The sequence below is a fragment of the Alligator sinensis genome, unplaced genomic scaffold, assembly GCF_000455745.1.
Source record: "Alligator sinensis unplaced genomic scaffold, ASM45574v1 scaffold1499_1, whole genome shotgun sequence".
NCBI lineage: Eukaryota > Metazoa > Chordata > Crocodylia > Alligatoridae > Alligator > Alligator sinensis.
In genome coordinates, this window is record NW_005842494.1 from 884,887 (window position 1) to 895,074 (window position 10,188).

General features: G+C 52.2%; 1 protein-coding gene across 1 annotated transcript in view; it reads left to right on the top strand.

Annotated features, from left to right (window-relative positions):
- Window positions 1-10,188, top strand: part of PLXNA2 (plexin A2) — a 249,898-nt gene that overhangs the window by 211,055 nt on the left and 28,655 nt on the right. Inside the window, 3 exon segments of the mRNA XM_025212958.1 lie at window positions 3,579-3,818; window positions 4,243-4,386; window positions 6,585-6,819. Of these exon segments, the coding sequence (XP_025068743.1) occupies window positions 3,579-3,818; window positions 4,243-4,386; window positions 6,585-6,819 (619 nt within the window).

The following is a 10,188-nucleotide window of genomic DNA, read 5'->3' on the forward strand; positions in this document are numbered from 1 at the left end:
GGAAGAGCTGGCGGGATCCCCAGGCTGCAGCACAGGCACCGAGTGCGACATGTTACTCCTCAGCAAACCCTTCTTCAGTCCCTACTTTGCCCTGGAAAGTGATGGGACTTCCACCTTTCGGGCTGCTGCAAGCCCAGCAGGCTGGGGTCTCGCCAAGCCATCCTAAGAAACCAAATGGCTTCGAGTTTTTGATCCCAAGAAGTTGAAAGAGGAAGCACAGAGGAACCTCGTCTTTGTCCGCAAAGTTGTAGTCCCAGCCCAGTGATGCTTGTGTGTCCTCAGTATGCTTACCTGTAAAATGGGGAGACGTGCCAGCTGCAAAGTGCATGGAGCAATTGGCTGGAAGGTGCCCAGGATTGTGCACACGTGCTGGGTAGCACCCGGTTCACAGGTAGTGGAGCGTGTGGACAGCTGGCAGGAGTGCGCAGCCATGCATCTGTCATGCATGCGTGGCATTTGGCAGCGATGTTCCCAGCGGACAGAGCGCAGCTGTGCCTCTGCGCTGGGCAAGGCGCTGCACCCTACCTGCAGCCCTGCTGCCGTGCATGGGGACGGGCCGTTAATTCTGGATGTGACTTTTATCTCCTCCCATTTTATCTGTTGGCGCTCTCGTGCATTCGGGTGTTTTATGAGCTCCAATGTTGTTGTTTTGCGAGGCGCCCAGAACGCCATAAAAAATCCAATTTATTATTATTATTTAGTGACTTTCAAGAGCCGTCGTGCAAGGAAACAGCTTCACTTTCATGTGGATGCAAAGTGACTTTGTAGACCCTAGCAGCACCAGGAACGCTCGGCTCGGAGCTAATCGAGCTCGCGCGGCAGGCCTGTCTCGTACTGGAGGGATGGGCCCACATTGCTGAGATATCTGTCAAATAAGGCATCTTCATTGTGAGCCTGGATTGTAGCTGTCTAATGTGGTCCAAGTGGGGCCAGCCGAGATGGCAATGGGCTAAGCTCTGGTGGAAAGATTAGCAGAAAACATAACTCCTAGCTTTCTGCACCCATCTCCAACCAGCCAACATGTTGTTGCACTCTCCAGGCTCCTATCTACCTGGTCCTTACATCGCCGCATCCCCTTGGAGCCATTAATGAGCTTTACCCTCTCCAGAGCCCTGTGGGAGAGATGGGCACCTCCTCCCCAGGCTACCAAAATGGGGTGGGAGCCCAGAGAAAGCAGAGCGGTTTGTATGCAGGTTCACACAAGCAGTCCATGGCAGCCCTAAAAGCTGAGCACAAGCCTGGTCCAGGCCCAGCGCCTGCCACAGAACGGGTGTTTGCATAGCTCTTGCACCCAAGAGCTGAGCAGAAGTGAACCCCTGCTTGGCCAGGCACCAGATCCCATCCCCATGCGCTGCAATGAGATGCGTGCTTCTCGCATTCATTACCCAGCTGAACGAGCCCGAGGGAGCTGTTTCCACCGCGTGCAAAAAACTGCCTCTGGAAACAGCAAATTGCTCGACTGCCATGCTTTCCTCTTCCCCTCTGGGCTTCAGCTCTGGGCTTTTTTTCACACCTCATTTTACGATTATTACAAAAATAATTCTTAATGCCCAAATGTGCGCAGAGTTAAATCTCCCTGGTGTGGAGAGAGGCCAAATTAAAGGTCTCCTGCTGTTCTATAGGCCGTGGTTCCTAATAAATCAGCAGAAAGTGCCTGCCCTGCCCGCCCAGCAAGCCCTTGCTCTAGGGCACGGGGGAGTTGTGGCATGGGGCCCAGCAGCCTTCGGTTTACTCAGAATCCTTCGTTACCGGGGGAGCTCTCCTCTTTCCCGCTGGTATTAGAAAATTGTCTCTAATCACCAATTTGTAGGCAAGGCCAGGTATTAATTACAGGTCTGGCTCAAAGGCATGTTTGGCAGATGCAATGCAACAGGCAAGAGAAAAAGGACTCGGCAAGCTGGTTTGCTGCCTGGAGCTCTCTCCAGTGCGACTCCGGTCCTTGAGCTGGGTTTGGGCAGGGTGGGGGGCATAGCTTCTCCCCATGTGGGACTGCAGTGATTCAAGTCTGAGCTGCTTATTCTGGCTACATACCAGCGTAGCGGACTGTGCAGGGAGAGGTCACGGCAGCAAGGTACGGCTGCCCAAGTCAGAACGTAGCCGGGACGCCAGGATCAATCCTCCCACCACTTCTGAAGGTGGCACCGGCAGCTGTCATATTCCCAGAGGAGCAGAGCCCTGGCGTCATACCTGTCCTGGTGCATCACGCGTCCTGTAGCTCACCCGACTGCAACCCTGGTAGTTCAGTACTGATTTAGAGGGGAGAAAGCAGTATCCCTCCTACCCCCCTGGGGAATGCTTTCTGATCCAGCGCTGACCGGGCTGTGGAGGATGTGTTGTCGAATAGGATCACATCTTAACGTGCTGATCTCATGTTTTGCACGGTACCTGAGTGCAGTCGCTGCTTCAGCATGCTCATTCCAAAGTCCCACAGGGATTTCATCCCATTAAGGGTTTGGGGGGCGGGGTTTGTTTTTTATGGAGAACTTATTCCAAATAGAGAGAGAGAGAGAGAGAGAGAGAGTGTGTGTGTGTGTGTGTGTGTGTGTGTGTGTGTGTTCCTGGACTGAACTGCAGATAAAAATTAAAGCATCACTGGCTCCTTGGCCAATTTTTTTAGGGCAACTCCATTCTTCCACCCACCCACTGCACATTAACCCTGACTCACGGCAGTGTTGGCTCCTTTGCCCTCAGTGCCCCTTTCACCCCTAATAGGTTGTTGCCTACAAAAACGCAGGCCTCCCTCAATCGATTAGTCTTTAAGGGGCCATCCAGCCCTGCCTTCTGCCCTCAATACCTAACTCACTGCTTTGTAATGGGGCTTAGAGATACCTGGGGTATCAGAGGCTCAGTGTGAAGCCAAATTGTACTTGCCAAGTTAGAGGAAGAGAAATAAAGTGGATCGGTATGGCTGCAATCCTTTGCACAGCTGCTCACTGCCCACGGTTACTCATGCTTTTAAACATAATGGCTGAAGCCAGTTCAGATCAGCACGGTATCAAGCAAGGGGGCTGTTGAAAGGAACTTCCTCTTGCAACTCCTGGCCTGTGAACTCAGGGGAGGGGTGGGGGGCCTGTGGGTGTCACTGGCCATGATTTGTTTTGCTAGTGCTTTTGCATTATTGCAAATTCACCTCCCCCAGTGACCGTGCTTTTACCTTCGTGTTCACAAGACCCTCTAACCACATGTCTCAGCCCTGCCCTGGAGACAACAGCTCACCTCTGCTACTATAGTGGGAGCTTTAATGCCAGGGATAGATGTCACCCTAAAAAGTAGGACCGTGCCTTGTTCAGACAGCAGCCAGCCGTGTCTGGCCTTGCTAGCCTGTTGGGCCAGGCTAAGCTCGGGCCTTTAAATCTCTAGATGTAACAGGCACAGCTTCAGCTGTGATGTCTGCAAGGGTATTAAACCGGGATTAGTAACTGTCCCGCTGACCAGGTCTAAAGGAGTCGGATTCCATGGTTTTCAGCCAATTTGCCCATTGGTGTCGTGTGTGCGAGGCTGGGCAACGACCAGCCATGGGAGAGATCTCTTACTCGCAGTGTTCATCTCCCCCTCCCCTTCCCTTCTTGCATTTCCAGATCTGCAAGGTCATGAACACAACCATGCTGACCTGCCTGGCTCCCTCCCTCACCCCCGAGTACCGCCCTGGCTTGGATGCCGTCGAGCGGCCGGACGAGTTTGGCTTCATCTTTAACAACGTGCAGTCCCTGCTCATCTATAACGACACTAAGTTCATTTACTACCCAAACCCTACTTTTGAGCTGCTGAGCCCCACAGGGGTGCTGGACCAGAAGCCGGGGTCTCCCATCATCCTGAAGGTAAGGACACCTGAGACATCCATTTCAGCCCTTTGTGCAGCCCAGCTGGGCTCCCTGCGAGCCCTAGTCCTAGGAAGGAGTGACATCTAAAACCCTTGACTGATTGATGTAATTAAGCACTATGTCCAGAAAGCTTTTAGGTGTAGATGAGAGCTGAAGTGCAACAGGCAGAGGTACTGTAAGGCTCTGATAGCCTTATGCCCTTCTCTCTCCCTCTTTGAGATCGAGGCAGCATGGTGTGATGTCCATGATACAGGAATATTACACCCACTGGCTAGAGAAGGCAGTGGAAGATGGAAAGGGGCAACATGTAGGCCTCTATATCCAACTACATGCATGCTTCAACTAGGAATTAAAGGGTAGATGAGTTCTGGCCAACGAATATGTGATGTCTTCATGCAGTTATCTTTCCCTTTGTCTCCAGGGCAAAAATCTGTGCCCACCAGCTCCCGGCGGAGCAAAGCTGAACTACACTGTCCTAATTGGAGACACCCCTTGCGCCGTCACCGTGTCTGAGACACAGCTGCTGTGCGAGCCTCCGAACCTCACAGGCCAGCACAAAGTTATGGTAGGTCAGAAACCAGCCTGCATCTGTCTGTCTGTCCGTCTACCCTCTCTTCCTTCCTGTTTCCTCCAAAGCAGCATGTAAATGCTGTTTTTGCCACTGTTGTCAAGCTTCAGACAGGATTGTAGCCCTTCACAGCTGTTTAATCGGAAGTGAAAAGCATAGCATGTCGTGGAAAGAAGGAAATTCCCGTCCTGTCCCTGGAGACCCCCTCCTGCTGCCAGGGCAGGTTTCTAGAGAAGCCGGGAAGCTGGAGGATTTCTGCCTCAGCACCGGCTGCCCCATTTCTGACAGTGCTAATACACGGGAAAATGGACCGTCACCCGCAGCGCTCCCAGCTGCGAGGTCAGGAAGGGTTTCTGCCGCTGCATGCAGCGCGGTGATATTGGCTTGGGGGCACTTCAAGGGATTTTTGCATTTTCCTGAAGCATCAGGAGTTGGCTGCTTCTGAGTGGCGGGTTTGATTGGATAACAGTGTGATCCAGGATGGCAATTCTTGTGCTTTCATTCGCTTCACTTGGAGGCAATGTTATTCCTCTCCAGTGTAGTCAGAGACGAAGTGGGCAGCTGCTAAACTACCAGGGTAACACTCAAATGAGGCCCTTAATTGTGATTTATGTTTCTTCAAGTTCAGCAACCAAAATATATTTGAATTATCACCACAGGATTCATACTAAGCAGCTCCGAAGACAGCTGTTTACGTCTGAGGTCTTGCATGTTCAAGAAAACCCTATCCTATCATTAGCCTCCAGCCTGCTTATTCCCCAACTTGCATATATAGTCTCTCTTCCTTTCCCTTCTCCTTCCTTTCCTTCTCTTTTCTGACCCTGCTTTCTTGGTTTTCCTTTACTTGCTTTGTCCAAGAAATTGTCAGTGTGTGTCTAATGTCCATAGTTTACAAAAGGGAGTTGAAAGCCTGTGAAATGAAAGTCAAATGGAGCCATCAGATAATGAGAACAAAGTCTGAGATAGTGAAGGACTGATGTATTTATCATGACTTGAAGCCAACTCTGTGTTTCAAATAGGCTGTGCCCTTTCTTTCTTTTCTTTTTTTTCTTTTTTTTTGAAGACAGACGGTGTTCAGATGGTCTTGGCTGTGACGGAGACAAACTGTGTGCCATGTCTTCTCCAGACATCTGTACAGTGTGGACTGATTGCCTTAACTAGCAGATAAAAGGGATTTGGGGAGCAGAGAAAATGTGTCAGGCATCTGAGCTGGAAGTCAGTGCTGCTTTCTCAAAGGCCACTGCTTCCTCTTCCACCCTTTTTTCTCCTGGTGATGGAGCTGGGAGGGTGGAAATGTCTCTATCCCCCTCCACATCTTGGGCAGGGGACATGGAGCAGAGCCAGGCAGTCCCGGTCCGAACTGGGACTGTTGCAGGGCTGAGCAGACAGTGCAGAGGTGCGAGTAGATAGGACACCCCCGTCTAGGAAATCAGGGGCCGGGTGTCAGACCTAGTGAGAGTCCAAGAGTCCCAGAACTTCTCGACTACCCAAATCCATATTGGCTTTGCATGAGAGCAGTGGGGATGGTCTCAAAGTTGAGCAGCTTGCACCTGGGCTGCCCATGCCTGAGCTAGCTGCTAAATGGGGCTTTCCCCACCTGAGCCCTGCTGTTTTCCCAGAATCATAGAAAATGAGGGTGGAAGGGAGCTCAGGAGGTCACATCTAGTCCAACCCCCTGCTCCAAGCAGGACCAGCCCCAGCTACATCACCCCAGCCACGGCTTTGTCTAGCTGGCTCTTATAAAACCTCTATGGATGGAGACTCCAACTCCTCTCTGAGTAACCTGTTCCAGTGCTTTACCACCTTCCTAGTGAGAAGGTTTCTCCTAATACCCAACCTCAACTTTCCTTACTGTAACTGGAGCCCATTGCTCCTTGTCCTGTCATCCGCCCTCACTGAGAACAGTCCAGCTCCATCCTCTTTGCAACCCCACTTCAGAGAGTTGAAGATTGCTATCAAATCCGCTCTCAGTCTTCTCTTCTGCAAACTAAATGAGCCCAGTTCCCTCAGCCTTTTCTTGCAAGTGATGTGCCCCAGCCCCCAAACCATTTTTTTCTTTGCCCTCTGCTGGACTTTGTCCAATTTTTATACATCCTTTCTGTAATGGGGGGCCCAAAACTGCACACGGGACTCCAGATGTGGCCTCCCCAGTGCCACACAGAGGGAAATAATCACTTGGCATTTTGCTTGGCTAGGTGCACGTTGGTGGCATCGTCTTCTCTCCCGGCTCAGTGAGCGTGATCTCGGACAGCCTGCTGACCCTGCCGGCCATCGTCAGCATCGCGGCAGGAGGCAGCCTGCTCCTCATCATCGTCATCATCGTCCTCATCGCCTACAAGCGCAAGTCCCGGGAGAATGACCTCACCCTCAAGAGGCTCCAGATGCAGATGGACAACCTCGAATCACGTGTGGCCCTGGAGTGCAAGGAGGGTGAGTACCGCACTGCTGGGGGGCCGGGGAAGCGGGGTGTGATTGCACTGCGTGTGGGGCACAACTCACCAGCACGGTTACAGGGAGGCTAAAGCTGCAACCCCAGTGCCGCATGTGGACCTCTGGTCCTGAGAGCATCACAGGGCACTGCATGGTGTCAGACCTGCACCCATCACCTGGGCAGTGACAGAGACTGGCTGCCCGGTGCCGTGTCCATACAGAGCAATGGCTCTTTGTGGCGGGGGTCTCCTACCATGGTTCTCAGGCACCCCGCTTGAAAGTGTACAGACCAAGCATCAGGCTCTCGGGCCCAGTTGGCTTCTTTAAAAGTAAAGTCAGGTTTCTGAGGGTCTGCCCACGTGGCCTGGCCCCTGGGCTTCTCCAAGTAGGGTCACAGAGACAGAGAATAAAAACATCCTTTTGGAAAGCAGCCTCAGAAGGAATCGTGGGGCAATGCCCAGCGCCTCCCCAGATTACCGATCCTCCCACACCAGCCTCGGGTGAGGACAGGGACACGTCCCTTCAGACGAGCACAGAAAGGATGAATGCAGGCCAGAGCTGCCTCCTGCGGGATTGCCAGACCGTCAGTGAATCACGCCACTGGCAGATGAATACGGCAGGGCAGACCATGAGGAATCCTCGATGTCATGTCCTAAAAATGTGGGGACACCCCATGGCATTTTCTCCTGTTAAAACCTCATTCTTTCCTGCTGCTCCCTTCCTTTCCCTCGGGTCAGCTCTGGAGACTACGTCCACTTTTACGTCCCATTTCCATTGATCTGCAGGAGCATTTGGAAAAGCCCCAGCACTCGCAGCAGCATGCAGGCACGTTGTGTCATATGCAGGCCAGCTTGGCACAGCGGGATTTCAGTGGGAAGTTCCTATCGGTGCAGCTACTCCAGTGCACGAGAGCCCCTTTGCAATCACAGCTCGGGCATATTTGTTGGAACCGCTTGTGAACCGCAGGCAAAACCTCTGAGTGAACCACAGAGCCTCACCTCCGCTCGGCCTCTCCCAGGGCTGGGGAAGCTGAACCAAGGGGACCACGGGTGGAAACGCTTTGCTCGACCCCCTTAGAGCAGACAAAGCTCCAGCCAAATATGCAGGCACAGTCCTACCCACACACACACACAGTTATTCTCACCCTCACAGACCTGTGCACAGCCAGACAGATGCCACACCCTGGGTGCATATATGCATGCACACTCACTGCACAGTAACTTAAATTACTGCTCAGTAACCAAAAATTACTGCGCAGGACAGGCGCACATCTGCACATACACACCTGTTATGCACAAAAAGTATGGCGACTTATGCCGACTTGGGTGCAAATTTGATACCTGCATGATGCAGGTATCAAAATTACACCAAATTAGTTACTGTGCAATAACACACATGTAGACGCCTTAGTGCGCAGTAACACTGTGTGTGGACTGACTTGGGACTAACTTTAGTCCCAAGTCAGACCACACACAGCGTTAATGTGCTTTAACACCTGCATGTGTAGTCACCGGCCTATTTCTGCTTACTGTGCAGTAACTTACTGCGCACTAAATTTAATGCAATGTAAATGCACATGTAGGTGTGCCCACAGAGACCTACCCGCTAAAGACTCTCATCAGGCTTCACTGAGTTGATGCCATCTCTAGCATCTAGTCTCAGGTCTAGGCTTCCTGATCGCCAGCCCCTGTTTATACCACATGGCTTTGAACTGGCTCAAGCCAAAACCTGTTTCCAACCCCAGAGAGGAGCGGATCCTCTGTGCTTTCAAGGCCGGTATGCCTGTCACCCGCCATGGGAGGAGAGCCACTAACAAGTGTATCGGAGGCAGACGCAGCCTCGGCCTGCCTAATGGGCAGAGAATGGGATTAGCACTTGATCCTGCTTACGTGACATGTCTAGATTTTGTCATGAGCCTGCTCCAGCCCCAGGCTGCCTGGGTCAATACTCACAGTCCTCTAGCAACCTTCCCTGAGGGGTTTTCAAAAACCAAAAATAAAAAGTATATGGGGATTCAGCCCCTGGGGAAATGGCATGAGCTCCCTGAGGAGGGAGAGGGGACCAGGAGTGGAGTCATCCCAAGCCCTCCCCAGTCCCCCAGAGAGGAGGGAAAAGACCCCTGTGGAGCTTTGCAGAAGCCTGTCCTCAATGCAGTGTCACTGGCAGGAAGATCGAGCACAGGCTCAGCCCAGGGCAGAGCGGGGGATAGACTCAGGTCCCAAAGGGATGTGCCCAGGCTCCCATTCAGAGAAAGGGCACGGGTGACAGCATGAAGGCAGAAGGTGGGCATGTGTGGAGATGTCAGGCATGCTATGCATTTGCAGGTGGAAGGGAGGGATAGGGGTCTCTGCCTGCGGGATGGCTATAGATGAACGCACACCCGTGCAGGGACCTGTTTGGAACATGCAGAGAGCGGCACGCCTGCATGACGTCCATGCACGGTCAGACATGCAGATGCAAGCTGCTTTGCACAGATGCATGAGCACCGAGGATGGTGACTGCATGAAAGGCTGCACGCAGGTAGGAATGGGTTGCACGTGTAGGTGCAGTGCCTGGTGTCTCCTGTGCGGCACGTGGCAGCACAGAGATGGAGGAGCTCAACTGAACATCTCCAAATAACAATCTGTGTTCGGGATCAAAATGCTTTTCCTCTGGCTTCATAACCACAGATCAAAACAAACCTTCCCAGCAAGTCCGTCGGAACAGCAGCATTGACAAAGAAGAGATCTCGGCACAGAAATCTGATCCATGTTTGAACTAGTAAGAATCGTCCCTTACACATGTCAGTGGGCAGCAGTCTTGTCCCTGGCAGTGAGACGAGCTGGGCTTGGCTCCCGGCAAGGGTTCAAAGCCGGATCCCACACACTGGTGCCTGTAGCTGGCACTCAGACAAAAAGCATTCGAAGGACGGTTGCTGTTCTCGTGCCTTCCTTCAGACTTGTTTGATCTTCTGAAGGAAGCTCAGAGGATGAAGCGTGTAGTAGCACGTTTCAAAGGATGATAACGCCTATTGATGTCTCAGATGTTTTGCACAGGACAGGTCCAGCTGGTCCAAATATGATATCTTTGAACGCAGAAGACAGGGGGTGAGGAGCGTGCAGGATGGACAGCCAGATCCAGAGCAGAGAGAGGCTCACTTGAGACAAAGGGATGATAGATGAGACCCTCCGTCCATCATGTTTAATAGTGCATCTGGCATATTATGCTTCAGGAAAGAGGAGCCCCTCACTCACCCCACACACAGATATGTATAATGTCTCTGTGCTGCGCTATAAACATTAGGATAAATCCTTTCCCAGCCTGCAGCAGACGGTTGATGCCCCGAAGCTTGAGATTAAGTTACTGGCATTACCTGTGGAGAGGGAAAGA